General features: G+C 46.7%; 2 protein-coding genes across 2 annotated transcripts in view; one reads left to right on the top strand and one right to left on the bottom strand.

Annotated features, from left to right (window-relative positions):
- tspan4a (tetraspanin 4a) overlaps window positions 1–3648 on the top strand; it is a gene marked incomplete at its 5' end in the record, with an annotated part of 39929 nt that extends 36281 nt beyond the window's left edge. The window contains 2 exons of the mRNA XM_080843290.1: window positions 1596–1679; window positions 1814–3648. Of these exons, the coding sequence (XP_080699416.1) occupies window positions 1596–1679; window positions 1814–1882 (153 nt within the window). The 3' untranslated portion in view covers window positions 1883–3648. The remainder of the gene's footprint in view (window positions 1–1595; window positions 1680–1813) is intronic.
- A 4023-nt stretch (window positions 3649–7671) lies between these two features.
- Window positions 7672–15426, bottom strand: part of ddb1 (damage-specific DNA binding protein 1) — a 19797-nt gene continuing 12042 nt past the window's right edge. Inside the window, exons 17-27 of the mRNA XM_080843243.1 lie at window positions 15361–15426; window positions 14404–14515; window positions 14016–14139; window positions 13700–13864; window positions 13310–13404; window positions 12738–12908; window positions 10060–10169; window positions 9499–9668; window positions 9235–9337; window positions 8967–9090; window positions 7672–8501 (exon numbers count right to left, since the gene is read on the bottom strand). The exon at window positions 15361–15426 is cut by the window's right edge and continues 30 nt beyond it. Coding sequence (XP_080699369.1) covers window positions 8418–8501; window positions 8967–9090; window positions 9235–9337; window positions 9499–9668; window positions 10060–10169; window positions 12738–12908; window positions 13310–13404; window positions 13700–13864; window positions 14016–14139; window positions 14404–14515; window positions 15361–15426 — 1324 coding nt within the window. The 3' untranslated portion in view covers window positions 7672–8417. The remainder of the gene's footprint in view (window positions 8502–8966; window positions 9091–9234; window positions 9338–9498; window positions 9669–10059; window positions 10170–12737; window positions 12909–13309; window positions 13405–13699; window positions 13865–14015; window positions 14140–14403; window positions 14516–15360) is intronic.

The raw sequence follows: 15426 nt of genomic DNA, 5'->3' as shown, positions 1-15426 counted from the left end.
AAATCTGCTATACTTGTAAAACCATAGAGGGTTGGATTTCTCTGCTCTGGCCAAATCTGCTATACTTGTAATACCATAGAGGGTTGGATTTCTCTGCTCTGGCCAAATCTGCTATACTTGTTATACCATAGAAGGTTGGATTTCTCTGCTCTGGCCAAATCTGCTATACTTGTAATACCATAGAGGGTTGGATTTCTCTGCTCTGGCCAAATCTGCTATACTTGTAAAACCATAGAGGGTTGGATTTCTCTGCTCTGGCCAAATCTGCTATACTTGTAATACCATAGAGGGTTGGATTTCTCTGCTCTGGCCAAATCTGCTATACTTGTTATACCATAGAGCAGTCATACTCAAGTAGCGGCCTTTTGTGGCCCGCGGGGTGTCTATGAATGGCCCTCGAGCTGTTTTGAAACGTTTTTTTAATTATTAAAAAAAAAAAAAAAAAAAAAAAAATCGCGCTGGGCGCTCTTATTTTGAAACCGCGAGGGTTGGATTTCTCTGCTCTGGCCAAATCTGCTATACTTGTAATACCATAGAGGGTTGGATTTCTCTGCTCTGGCCAAATCTGCTATACTGGTAATACCATAGAGGGCTGGATTTCTCCAGAGTAAATGTACCTTCAGCATCTAGCTGACAGGTTTAGGGTATTCGTAACTGCACTGTCCCCAAAGTGTTTGCATTATTCACCACTCTGAGAAATACACTCAAATACACTCAGTGCTTTAGTCCGTATCTCCTGGTCAAATCATATCTTTTCACATAATCTGGTCTGAACATGCGAGGACATGGTGCAGAGATGGTTTGAGAATGTGGAATCCATTACGTGTCCACATGAAAGATTTAGGAGGGCCCTCTGCATCTGGCCCGTCGCCAGAGGAGCCAACACGTCCTCAGATGGACTTGAAATGACTGAGCCGCCGCTGCCGCCGAGCCTGAGGTCAGCCATTGATGCTGCCAGAGGCATTTAGAGGCTTTCAGCGCCATTATGTGGCTGGCGCTCCCAAGAGGCTGCCTCAGAGAGAGAGGGAGAGAGAGAGGGGGACAGCCTCGGCCACAGTAACCTTTTCTCTTTAACCAGTCCAGTCCATTGGTCTGCGGGAAATGAGAACATCCATCTTCTCTGCCTGTAGTTTTCAGAGGGAATTAAGGAGGGTGGTCTGATAAATAATGTAGGTAGCATGGTTTGATCAAAGAGAAACAGAGGAGCCGTATGAAATGTTGTCTGGGTTTCAGATTGTTTTATCAAGATGTCTCATACCAGCTGTAACATCTCTTTTTTATGGGGTGGGGGACAGGCAAGACAGTTGTAACCCAAATATTTATGTTTCCAAGCTGATAAACTGTCAGGAGTCACAGAGAAGTGTAGGGTAGGGAAACTTGTGTGGATATTTACATACATACACACAGTGTGTGTGTGAGTGTGTGTGTTTATATAAAAATCTCATATCGCTCTCTCCCTGTATGTGTGTGTGTGTGTGTGTGTGTGTGTGTGTGTGTGTGTGTGTGTGTGTGTGTGTGTGTGTGTGTGTGTGTGTGTGTGTGTGTGTGTGTGTGTGTGTGTGTGTGTGTTTGTGTGTGTGTGTTCTTACCCACAGCCTTGTTATGAGCGAGTGAAAGGTTGGCTGCAGGAGAACCTGGTGGCTCTGTGGATTTTCGCACTGTGCACTGCACTCACTCAGGTACGCACACCGTGGTCAGACAGCGAGAATCAATGAGCTTATTGATCAGGCAGCGAGTGATGACAGCTGATTGACTGATGAAGCCGTCTGGCTCACCGTGAAGCTCACTGTGTACTGTCTGTGTGTTTGTGCAGATCCTGGGCCTGGTTTTCTCGATGACCATGTTCTGCCAAGCAGTGAAAGTGGAGACGTTCTACGCCTAGAACAGAGCCGTTCCATTCCATGGCAACGAGCTGCAACATACACCCCCCCAAGAACCAGGGGGCATCAGACATCGATTCAACCTAACCTTCTTTTCTCACTGACTTCTTTTTTCCTCATCCATTTCTTTTACACATTTCTCCGTCCAAACACCATGCCTTTGCAATATTTCTATGACACGTGTAAACCCATTCATTGCAAATGGAAAATGCCAGAACCAATCATTACACAACCTCTGGCAAGAATCACTCTTGTGCAAGATGTTCAATATGTGATGGAATATCTAACAGCGTCTCTAGTTATAAGACCTAAGAGCAGTTTGTATTGAATCAAAAGCCAACCCTGTGAATGCGAACTCAGGGGTGTTAAAAGACTATCAGTGGGAAAACAACCGTACACAGTATATCGATGTACCTGAAAATGATAAGGTCTATAATCTTTTCACCATTTGTAAATCTATCAATGTATGTACCTCGTTTTTGTTTTCGGCTGAAGCACAACAGTAATTTATTGTTGGAGATTGAGGGGACCTGCAGTGGGAGCGAGTGTCAACAGACGCTCCCTGCTTCCCGACTCCCTCTGTAAACGAGGTTATAGCACAAACCGTGGTTGCTATGTTATAAAAAACCCACAGCCTACGATCAGACCAAGGGGGTCTAATTCCCTGACAACAGCACAATTATTCCAGTGATTAAAATAAAAAGAGGGCTCAGAACCATCAAACATGGAGGATATCACATGGGAGCCATCAGTCAAGCCGTGATGAAAGATGACCAAAAAGCTATGAACTGGTCTTCGGGTCAAGAGAGTGTGGAGGGTGAATTCTCAATGTAGTCGATCAAAGGAGGGGTCGATGAGAATAGCAGCTCTCTTGAGCTTTGAATGAGTATATATGTGATGTTAAGACAAGGTGTTCAGTCAGCACAAACCCAGATATTGGGAGCGTACGACCATGAATGTAAATCAAGATGACTGCCAGCAGGTGTGCAGAAGGAATGGGTTTCCTTGCTTCAAGCTGAATATGGAGACCTCGGAATGACGGTCTGTGTTGTGTAGTTCTGAGCCCGCCTCCCATAGAAACTGGCAGATGCCCGTGACATCAAAGGGACCGGCATCATGCTCTGGGCTGAATCCAGTCGGGCTGGATGTGAGAGAATGAATGGCAGGGAGAAAAGAGGATAGAGACAGAAATACAGTGAGATAGAGGGAGTTTTGTCTGTGTGTGTGTGTGTGTGTGTGTGTGTGTGTGTGTGTGTGTGTGTGTGTGTGTGTGTGTGTGTGTGTGTGTGTGTGTGTGTGTGAAATACAGGGAGATAGAGGGAGTTGTTTGTGTGTGTGAAATACAGGGAGATAGAGGGAGTTGTGTGTGTGTGTGTGTGTGTGTGTGTGTGTGTGTGTGTGTGTGTGAAATACAGTGAGATAGAGGTGTGAGGAAGGGCAGCTGTGTGTTCTTGGTCTGTGTGTGTGTGTGTGTGTGTGTGTGTGTGTGTGAGTGAGTGAGTGTGTGTGTGTGTGTGTTAGCATGGTGTGTGTGTGTACCACAGCATTTTGCACAGATGCTGTGGGTGTGAAGGTGCCGTAGCCCTACAGGAGTCACACTTCCACGCCCGTGTCTGAATCCTCAACCTCTGGGGAATCGGGCTAACAGGCAGCATGACAGCCAGCACAGGCACTCTAGTGATCTCTAGTGCACCAGAACAGACCAATTCAGATGCAGCTCTGGTAGACAGACACAAGGTCATTTGTACGGACAAGTGAATATCAGTACGTCTCCAACTGACAATGTATCCATGTTCTTATGATGACTTATAAAAAAAAAATATAGCCACAAATAAAGGTTTTCTAATAAAGTCTGCTGTGCTTTCGTCGTAATTTAGCTTGAAGAAAATTGTTATGGAAAATTCTGAAGCCTTTACAGAGGCTCATGCATGATTGCCTGCCAGCATCAAAAGCCTTAACATCCATTATTTTCAGAATTATGGGCGGCTGCTCTTTGTTGAAAGGAAGAAGAAGAAAACTAGAAGTTCTTTGCTATAAAGAAAAATGGGAAGATGGCCACGCACCTCTCCACAACATACTGTCACGTCAACACATATTAAAGTGGTTTGTGTGATTGCCAGTGAATGTGCATACATAATGGATTTTCATTACAAAGGCCCTCAGTAAATCCGGGTTTTTTCAACTGAAAGAGTTTCTTTCTGCAAGGTGAGATGTGACATTTTGCTGGGGAAAAAAGCTGCTAGATCTTGCTGCCTTGAATTTGCCTTCGGGATGACCATGAAAATCAACAGAACAAAACGACAGTGTTTCTCAGTATTCTAATGAAATCTACACCACATTGCATTTTATAATGTGGTGCTATGTCATATCTACGCCACCTCAAACACAATATGAAAAAAAAACTTGAAATGGCATCTTTAATGTGTACGGCGACAGGCAACAGAGTGCCGAAGGTGTAATAGATTCTAATGGCCTTGCACTGAAGGACAAGATTATTCCCTCCAGTGGCACTAAAACAGGTGATAAAATTATATGGCATCAGACCTAGAGTACCTTAGTGTTTATATCAGCAGGCTGACTCGAGCACCACAGGCTCCTTCTTCTCTTGCAGCGAGTGTAAGCATATGAAAGCGCCTGTAGGGTCATACGCTGCGGTCAGAGAGACCGAGAGATTTAAAAGCACTGAGATGCCCCAGAAGGTTCCACCTTTGGATTTTTACATAAAACAAAAACTGTGGTGGCAATGGCTGGCGGGCAGAACTCATTGAGCGTTTGAAACAGAAGCAGGAAAAGGAAAAGAGGATGCCTTACTGAGAAAGTAGGCCCTGTGTTAATACTCTCTCTTGGCATTTAGACCCACTCCCTCGCTGATATAATAGCACATTTCCATTCACAGTTGGGGGGTTAGGCACATTAAATACGCACAGGTGTGTTTTAAAGAATATCGCAATCGTCTGTGGCCTGGAGTATTTAAGTAAAGAACCCCATGGAATCAGCTAATAGCCAGTCATTTGGGGATAGGCGGGCACAGTTACATCAATTGTCTGGTCTATAAAATGTGGCTCTTCAAAAGTGGTGGGATTTGCATAACAACAAGGGAACCTAGGTGCGTTCTCTGCGTTTCACAAGCCAGCCTTGCTGACACTGAGCCCTCTGTGGAAAATGAAAATATCGATGGCTTTGTATCAAAGAGGAGTGACATTTCAATTTGAAAAATTCATGACTGCTGCTGAGACCAGCTTTGCGCAGATACATCACCTGAATACAGATTCCAAATGAGAAGTGCTTCTGTTCTTCAGTCCTCCTCTATCACCCCCACACCTCTACCCTTCTCTCTCTGTTCTCTCTCTCACCCCCACACCTCTACCCCTCTCTCTCTCTGTTCCCTCTATCACCCACACACCTCTACCCCTCTCTCTCTCTGTTCCCTCTATCACCCACACACCTCTACCCCTCTCTCTCTCTCTCTGTTCCCTCTATCACCCCCACACCTCTACCCCTCTCTCTCTCTGTATTCCCTCTATCCCCCCCACACCTCTACCTCTCTCTCTCTCTGTTCCCTCTATCACCCCCACACCTCTACCCCTCTCTCTGTTCCCTCTATCACCCCACACATCTACCCCTCTCTCTCTCTGTATTCCCTCTATCACCCCCATACCTCTACCCCTCTCTCTCTCTGTTCCCCCTATCCCCCCCACACCTCTACCCCGCTCTCTCTGTTCCCTCTATCACCCCCACACCTCTACCCCTCTATCTCAGTAAGGCATCATTCCCTGTCTGTGTTCCCTTGCTCTCTGTCACCCCTCTTTCCCTCTTGTCGTCTAATCAATAATGTATTCCATCGCTCTTGTAGGCTCTCTCTCTCTCCTTGTTAGTTCAATAAAACATACTTATATTTCCTACGTCCCTGGACCTGCATGTGTCGGTGTGTTCCTACGTCCCTGGACCTGGATGTGTGTGTGTGTGTGTGTGTGTGTGTGTGTGTGTGTCCGTGTCTCTAATGCCAGGTACAGGTCTGGCCTTTCTGTCCATCACACACACCAACACACTGGACTAATGACTCCACGCTCCGGGGTGCGTCTGATCCTCAAGGAAGAAAGCCACATCGACCCAAGGACCTGAACCTCGCCGCACACGTCTGTGCTTGGGCAGGATGTGTGATTGATGATAATGTGTTGTGAAGTTAGTCAGTCAGTCAGTCAGTCAGTCAGGGTGTACATATTTGTGTGTGCTCAAGTTGGAGAGAGTGGGGGGATGGCTTGGATGCAAGAGTAAGAATTGCAGGCTCAGAGCTGTTTCTGCACAAACAGTGAAATAGGAAGGATTGTTGACTCACAAAGTCCAAAATGTTCTTATTTGCCAATATGGCATTACCCTCCAGAAATGAATAATTGATCCATAAAATAAGTTATTTCAGTGCTCTTCAGGGTGTTCAAACAGAACGTCTGATTCATTCAAATAAACTGTGCTTCATTATTGAATCAGAATTCTAATCAAATCCTAAAGAATTAAAGAAGGTTACATAATTATTTAATTATTTCAAAAATAACAAGAAAAATCTAATCTATTAAGAAAGAGGTCTGGGATTAGCAAGTTATTAAAGAAATGACAGTGGAATTGGTTCTTACAATGATCCATTTGCAATTACCCATGTAGACCTAATCTCTTGAGTTGCTACTGTACTCCTGCATCACAGGGGGACGTTAAATGACTATATTCAATCCTGGATTTAATCAAAACTTAGGACACTCAGTTGTCGACAAACCTTGCATATGATGTGCAGCCTATGCGTTCAACGTATTGATAAAGTTTCTACTTAAAACATAATTAGCTCTACTGAATAAATCACTGAAATAATTCAAACAAACGTTGGCATCCTTCTGTCTCCATCTAGTGGAGAAAAGAGCTCTTTGGGCAACAAAACGAATTCTCTTATACTGTATTTTACACCATTCATATATATAAAATAAGGCTATTGCTAGATAAAAAAAAAATTGTCCCGTATTCAGTGTTGGATATCAGGTCAAACTAAGATAGCTTTATTTATATTTAGTGTTTTAGGTTTATTCAATGTAGAGGCAATAACATCAGCCACCCTGACTTTCAGGACAACTTTTGATCAAGATGCTGCAGGGCATATTGAGCTAAACTATTTTAATTAAAAGTCTCCTTCCAGCAAGGCTGACATTGAACAGGTAGCAGGCTGTAGCCTGAGGTTAGAAGGACTGTGAGCTTCAATCTCATTCATAATCATTTCTCTCCTGCAAGAGCAAACGGATGTTTTTCATGTGCGCAGTTACCCTTTATGTGGAGCAGGTTGCCCAAGGGGCCTCTTTAGAGGAATCCAGAGCTGCCTTATTTTACCGGTTTCATCCCTTATTAAACAACCCCATGCACACAGGAGTGTACAATGCAACAAGCAAGAACTTATGCTTAAAAAAAAATAAAATAAATAAGGAAATAACAGCACACGGGTGAAGCAAAGACATCCAAGATGGTCTAGTTCCTGTCTGAATGAAGGCCGAATGGCCATAACTTATCTATGCTGAGCAGAGGGTCCACTAAAAAAAAGTGTGAATCTGTGCTTGGAAATCCCTTCCTCCCTTCAGAACCTCTGGATCAAAGTGGTCACCAGAGCTGATACACATCAACTCTAAATGGGTTCTTAGAAACGTCTAGAGTCTGCAATCCTCCATACTTTTGAAATATGGGATTGGGTCCAACGCATAGATTACATCTCTTACAAATCAGTGATAGATGGTACAATAAACCAAACCACATATTGTTTAGAGGAAATACTGATGCAAATTTTATTAAAAGAAACATCACAGACAAAAAACAAACAGAAGGAAAACAAAAAAAATCACTAAAAATGTATTTCAACACCGTTCCATTCTGCACCACCCGAAATAACCCTCCTGTGATGCTCACCTATTTCCCACAATGCACTTTCCTCCCAGGGCCATCAGATCGATGATCAGGTGATATTAAAGCTCAATCCACCATGGTGAAACTTCCTCCTCCACTACCACCACCACCCTAATGCTGGGTCTGAGGCCTTGCCTGCCATCAGAAGTGCCTGTTTCTCTGCTGCCTCCACACTTCCACCTCCCAGCCTGTCCTCCTGGAGCGCACAACCCACCCGGGGTCTGGTGTTTTTGACAGCATGTATGCGTGTGTGTGTGTGTGTGTGTATGTCTGTCTGTCTGTGTGCGTGTATGTCTGCGTGCGTGCATATGTGTGTGTGTGTGTGTGTGTGTGTGTGTGTGTGAGTGTGTGTGTGTGAGTGTGTGTGTGTGTGAGTGTGTGTGCTTGCGCACGCACGCACGCGCGTACGTACGCAAGGTCCTGCGTGAATGTGTTACAGGGAAGCTTAGGAGGTTCGTCTCAAAATGGAGTGGGACACATGCACACATACACAAAAACACATACGCGCACACACACACACACACACACACACGAACACGCACGCGCACACGGTGGCTGTTTTTATTTATATACATGTACAGAGCTAATCAGGGAGCAGCAGCACCAGCACTAGTGGATGCGAGTGAGCTCCTCCACGATCTTAATGACCTCGTCCACTGTGGCCTCGCGTTTCATCCCACTCCCGTCGTCAATCTGGGGGAACAGCACAACAGCAGAGCGATCTCAATTACATGCATGCTTTTAGCTCAAGCAACCAATCCAACCACGCAACTGCCAGAGAAATACATGCCCAGAAACTGTGTACATGTCATTCCAATTACCATCCATCCGTGTAGGGATATTTCATGTACACGGATCGTATTAAGCAAGTTTATTTATTTCGTATTTTGTGCTTGGTTTAAACTATAGCCATATTTTCCCTCTTGATTGCAATGTGGTTGCCCCTAAATAAGATTAAAAAGTGGGACAGTATGATCAAATGTCCCACTTATAGAATACAAGGGCACAAAAGTCACAGATGCCATGAAGGACCTCTTTGCTGCAGACCCAGCCTGAGAGTCATTTGAAACCTCCGCCTGGGCCCCACACACACACACACACACACACACACACACACACACCAATCTAGCCTCCCTCAGGGAGCTCCGTGGGCCTCACCTGTAACCCGCCGACCACCTCCTGCATCTTGGCTCGGCCCAGATCCAGGAAGCTCTCGATGAGGTCGCCGTCGATGAAGCCCGTGGCCTGCTCCGTCTTGCGTTCGGTGTGGAAAGACCTCCAAGTGCAAGAGGCGTTAAGAGAAAAGACACGAGAATACCACAAGAACACAGCACACAGCGTCTTACAATAAGCGGGGCGAGATAAAGAGATCCTCCCTCTGACAGAGCAGGTGATTTTGATATTTATATTTGTATGGAAAGGATATAAGCTGTGCTCAATCTTGCCCACGCTCTTGATGACCTTGTTCAGTCTGTTCTGGAGATCGAGCAGCAGACTGTACCAGCTCTCAGACAAAGATGTCACCAGTCCTGAAACACACACACACACACACACACACACACACACACACACACACATGCAGAGATAAGGTGCCCGCTGCGAGTTTTGCCTCGGAGGTGACATGGGTGTGGGGGGGGGGGGGGGGGGGGGGGGGGGGACGTGGCACAGCAGCCTGTTGGCTGAGCCTCACCGATCATGCCGTTGACGGTGCCAAAGAGCACGGAGCCTTGCGTGGGCGTGGAGCTCTCGCCCAGGTTCTGCAGCACCAGGGAGCCGTGGGAGAACACGTTGACGAACTCGCCGAGGTGAAACACGCCCACTTCCTGGAGGTGCTGACGCTCCTCATCTGTGGTGGCAGCACTGGGAGAGGAGGCAGCCAGAGAGGAATGTGAGGAGGGAGAGAGAGAGGGAGAGAGAGACAGGGAGAGAGAGCGAGAGAGAGAGAGAGGGGGGGGGGGGGGTGGGCGGGGAGAGGGAGAGACAGGGAGAGAGAGAGAGAGAGAGAGCGAGAGAGAGGTTGAGACAAGTCTATATGACAAAGTGGAACTAAGCTGCAGTAATTCAATCAGGAGGTGCACAAAAGCCAATGACCAAATGCAATATGTACCTGTCTTTCTGACAAACAAACAAACAGGCTAAATGTACCTGTCTTTCTGACAAATAAACTGGTTAAATGTACCTGTCTTTCTGACAAATAAACTGGTTAAATGTACCTGTCTTTCTGACAGACAAATAAACTGGTTAAATGTACCTGTCTTTCTGACAGACAAACAGGTTAAATGCATTCTCTGCCCCCAGGAAGTTGTCATCATCAAGGATCTCCACAGCACTCATCCAGTTAGGGTTGAAGTCCCGTGCGATCTTCGAGGAGGAAAGACACATTTACAGAGTTCAAGCAGGGTTAAGAAAGGACAGCAAGCACACATTGGGCCCTATTCTGACAGTGAAACAACTGGGGTAAACAGCTGGTGTGAGCACATGAGCATTGTTTCCCTAAAGAGCGAGCTGTTAAGGTATTAAGTGGACAGAGCTAGGCCGAAATGATTTGTGAAAGGTTTGGTTAAAGCCGACCAATAGCATTAAACTGAATGCATCAGACGAGGTTACAATGGAAGAAGATGCTAAAATCGCTCTGGACAGTTCTGGACAGTGTTCGCCTATAGCGCTTTTACAAGGAATAATACAATGTGATGTGTTTTCTGGGCAGGAAAGAATGTGTTAAATGTTCCATGGACACAATGCTAATGCGTTTGTGTTTTTCGTGGCCAAAAAGGCAATGTGGTGATACATGGCTTCATAATAAATGATTCTATTAGGAGGCGTAGAATGTATGTTACACCTGGCGCCCCTTAAGTGAAAGCCTGTTTAACTGAGCATCAGCTCAGCGGGAGAGAGTGGACATAAAAGGTAGCCTGACGATGTCATACTCATAATTCTAGTCAGAATATGAGTCTGAGACCGGACCACTGGGCTGTGATTATGGGGCGTGTTTCAACGAACCAGGAAAGAAAATTCCTCTTCGCTGAATTGGATACCTAGAACCAATCAGAGCAACGTAGTATTATTACCATCTGATAGATTAAACTTTTACCTGATCCCGTAGGAAGGACGGCAAAAACATCTTTTCAATCGACAAATGCCTTGATCGCGTTTCTCTGTTCCTCTTTCAAAATGAATGCGCTGTCAATATCTGTTGAGATATGCCTGCTCACGTTACTTAATTAGCACTCAAGGCTAGAAGCTACCATTAGTTCTAATGTTTTTTTTGTCTACGCTGTTAGCATAACCTTTCAATAATGGTCTAGAGGGCATAAGTTAAGACCTACAATCCTAGGCAACATTGGTGTTGCGTATACACAACTAACCGAGTCAATGTAGACATAAAAAAAGTCGTGTAGATACCTTAAATCATATCAAATATGTCCCACTAAGCTCCCGAGACGGCGCCATCTTTGTTCGATGTATACCGGTATTCTATCTATGTCTGTCCATCAACGTCTAAAGCCCGCCCTTACAATTTGAATGGTCAGATCCCTTTTCGGGGCCGTTTAAACCCTCCCAACTAGCTCGACTCCAGACTGAATCTCCCAGACAAAAAAATTTGTGGGCGGAGTTCAGGCTGGTATCCAGGCTACATAAAAGGTATTCATTTGTGCCTCTAGTGACTATTGAATATCTTATAACGTCAGTGTTATTTACACAGACAGGGAGCAGCAGAGGAACAACATACGCCATCATTATGTATTTACATCATGGATGACTGTTGACTTTTAATTTGCAATTAATTGAAGTTGGGCAAGACTCTCTTCCACTCGTCCCAGATTTCAAGTCTTTTAAGGAATTTTAAAACGTACATTTTATTCTTTTTTTAAAAGTCTGCTGGGATACGGGTTAATGCGATTAATATATCTGGTATATCTTCGAGGTGAACACATAACACAGCTCCTGCTTCCTTGCCAACACAGAATATGTAGAGTAGCCACTTTTCAAAAAAAGGAATGGAATATTTTTTGCCGGATAGATAAATCTGACATGGACAGCGATGGTTTGTGATTGGCGCACTCAAATGTTCCCCAACGCTGCCCAAACATCGGACATTGACTAACTAACACCTCTGTTGCGGGGTTGAGCCTGAAAATGTATGAAGTTAGTGTTCAAATGTGGTGATTATAAAACTAGTCTTAGCCAAACAGTCAAGTTAATTTGTAGTAACCACTTTGTTAGAAAGTTAATTGCAAGTTGTGATTATTTATATTCACAAGTTTATTAGCATAGATGGTGAAAACAAGATGAGCCTGATATGCCAATGCAACACATCATTGTACAAATATACTGTTGCAAAAATACCTTGCTATATCATATTATTTTGAGGTAATATTGCCCATCCCCAGTTAAGGGGGCTCTTGGTAGGCTACAGACCCCAGCAAAAAGTGCTGTCAGCAGGCAAAAGCGAGCTCAAACTATACTGAACACAGAAACTAGGTGTACAACATGACATATCGTTTGTGCACTTCATGTTGGAGGGTCAATTTTGGCTCCTAAAAGTACATGTTTCACGTTTTTGGAGCCAATGTCTCCTGAGGATGTTTGTTTTGTCTTGGGGCCTGCCTTGCCCTCTCCCTCTCACCTCCTCAAAGTTGCCCCCCCCCCCCCCCCCCCCACTGCGCCCACTCCCCCCCACCTCCTTAAAGTTGCCCACTCCCCCCCCACCTCCCCAAAGTTGCCCCCCCCCCCACTGCGCCCACTCCCCCCCAACTCCTCAAAGTTGCCCTCTCCCCACTGCCTCCACTCCACCTCACCTCCTCAAAGTTGCCCCCTCCCCACTGCGCCCACTCCCCCCACCTCCTCAAAGTTGTTCTCTCCCCACTGCGCCCACTCCCCCCACCTCCTCAAAGTTGCCCCCTCCCCACTGCACCCACTCCCCCTCACCTCCTCAAAGTTGCCCTCCATGGGCTTGTAGGCCAGCAGCAGCACTGATCTCATCAGGTCTCCCACCAGGATGAAGTCTCCTTTGGTCTTCAGGTACAGAGCCATGATGTTGTTGTAATGGTTGCATTCGGTCCTCAGCTCTTTCTCAGCGGTCCACTCGTAGAGACGCACCTGGAGAGTAGAGCAGTGAGTGTGTGTAAGTGTGTAAGTGTGTGTGTATGTGTGTGTGTGTGCCAGAAAAACCCACAGCACGAGCAAAGCTAAGGAGCCTGGAGAGTAACAGATGGTGCCACTCTCCATTGAGTCAGGATGTTTCTCTAACTCACTGGCTGTAATTCATCAGGCTCTCCTCCCAACTATTTGTTAACGACAACAGCAGAGACAAGCTCATTAAAACACCTCCCATCTCTCCCCCTTCCTCTCCTCCTTCACACACCAACCCACACACACACACACACACACACACACACACACACACACACACACACACACACACACACACACACACACACACACACACACACACACACACACACACACACACACACACACACACAGAGAGTTACACTCACGGTGCTGTTGATGCTGGCAAGCAGTTTGCCGTTGAACTCCACCATGGAGTACACCGCTCCTTTCACCTCCTTCTCAGCGACTGTCTGGAGCTTGCCTTCACAACGGAACATGCAAAACACACACACACACACACACACAGACACACACACACACACACACACAGACAGACACAGACACACACAGACACACACACAGACACACACACACACACACACACACACAGTTAGCTGGCTGTGCTGATCACAAACACAGATTGTCTCACTTCTCTACTCACAGACTTCCTGCCTCCCCTGCGGTGCACTTATGTGACTACCGCCACAGCCTGGTAATTATTGAGACATCGGTGGCACCAGTCCCAACCAGCGTGGCCTCCCTCCGGCGTGGCTTACCGTCGGTGTAGTGGAAGACGATGATGCGGCCCTGCTTGGGCTCGGCCTCCTCGGGGTAGACCATGGCCGTGCCGACGATGAAGTAGACGGCGGGGTCGCGGCCCAGCTTGCACGAGACCATGCTGAGAGCGTACTCGTTCTGCAGCAGCTGGTGGCCGTGGAGAACTGGTGTGTGTGTGTGTGTGGGGGGGGGGACAACCAGAGTCAATCACACCCACCCACGCCACATGACATTAAATATCAATGCACTTTCTCTGTGCACATATGCGTGTGTGTGTGTGTGTTTGTGTGTGTGTGCGTGTGCATGCGTGTGTACCTTCAAAGGTGTGCTGGTCCACTACAAGCAGGCTGTGGACTTCAACCTCATCCCCAAAGGAGGTCTCATGTGGTGAAGTGCTGCTTGGAAAGAGCTTACTGGAGCTTACACTGCTGGAGAGAGCCTACAGGGAGGCAAAGAGACATCACACACACCAAGCATGCAAACACACACACCAAGCATGCACGCACGCACGCACGCACGCACGCACAAGAAAGTTAATTCATTAATTCAATTTAAACTTTCAGTTTCATTGTATTTATGTAGAGCCGCCAATTTATTGACAACAACAATTGTCTGACATTATCAATCTGCATAGTCCCAAACCTTCACACAGAGCCTCAGCCTAAATAAGCTCCACGGCCAGACCGCAGGTGTGATGGCGTACCTGAGTGCTGGCGCTCGGGCGGACGGGGTTGGTGGCTCCGCTGGCGTCCTGCATCTCCACCCTGCTGGACAGCACCCCGAAGCACTGGGACACCTCCTGGTAACAGATCCTCCTGGACACACACACACACCGCACGGGACACACACACAGACACAGACACACACACACACACACACACAGACACAGACACAGACACAGACAGACACAGACACACATACACACAGAGACCCACACACACAGACACACACACAGACAGACACACACACACACACACACACACACACACACACAGACACACACACACACACACAGACACACACACACACACACACACACAGAGACACACAGAGACACACACACAACATTAGAGCAGTGTGGTAGGCACTTTCACTCCGTAAATAGGTGGCCTGATTTAGACACACTACAGCCAGTTAATCATTTCAAACTCACTGCCAACTACCTGTTCATGAGCCCCACTTCTCCACTACTCTGGGGGGAAGGAGAACCACAATCTGACCATTACCCTAAGCTTCACCCGTCATAGAGTCCCACTCTTACTGTGGCCATAACCTACCCCTTATACCCTCACCACCACACCCCTTCTACCCTCACCACCATACCCCTTCTACCCTCACCACCATACCCCTTCTACCCATACCACCATACCCCTTCTACCCATACCACCACACCCCTTCTACCCATAGAACCACACCCCTTATACCCTCACCACCATACCCATACCACCAACCACTCATCAAGTCTGAGCCCATTTGTATTCCTCACACGGCACAGAGCGCAAGCCTGGGCTCTCTCTATTAAATAGGCCCATTAAATAGGCCCGTTGTTCCTCGTCACAGGAGACTATTGTTGCTGCGTTCAGTGCCTCTGTGGACTGAGATGATAAGTCTGTGACGGGTGAAGCAACAGCCGCCCACGCACACACATGGCCATGCCCACCTGGGTGACTCAAACAGGGGCACGGTGCGGATGTGAAGCTTCTGGATCTCGTCGATGGTGCCGATG

This window comes from Sprattus sprattus (assembly GCF_963457725.1).
Source record: "Sprattus sprattus genome assembly, chromosome: 8".
In the NCBI taxonomy this organism is placed as follows: Eukaryota; Metazoa; Chordata; class Actinopteri; order Clupeiformes; family Clupeidae; genus Sprattus; species Sprattus sprattus.
Note: the sequence above shows the minus strand (reverse complement) of the source record. Positions and strands in the feature narration are given on the sequence as shown.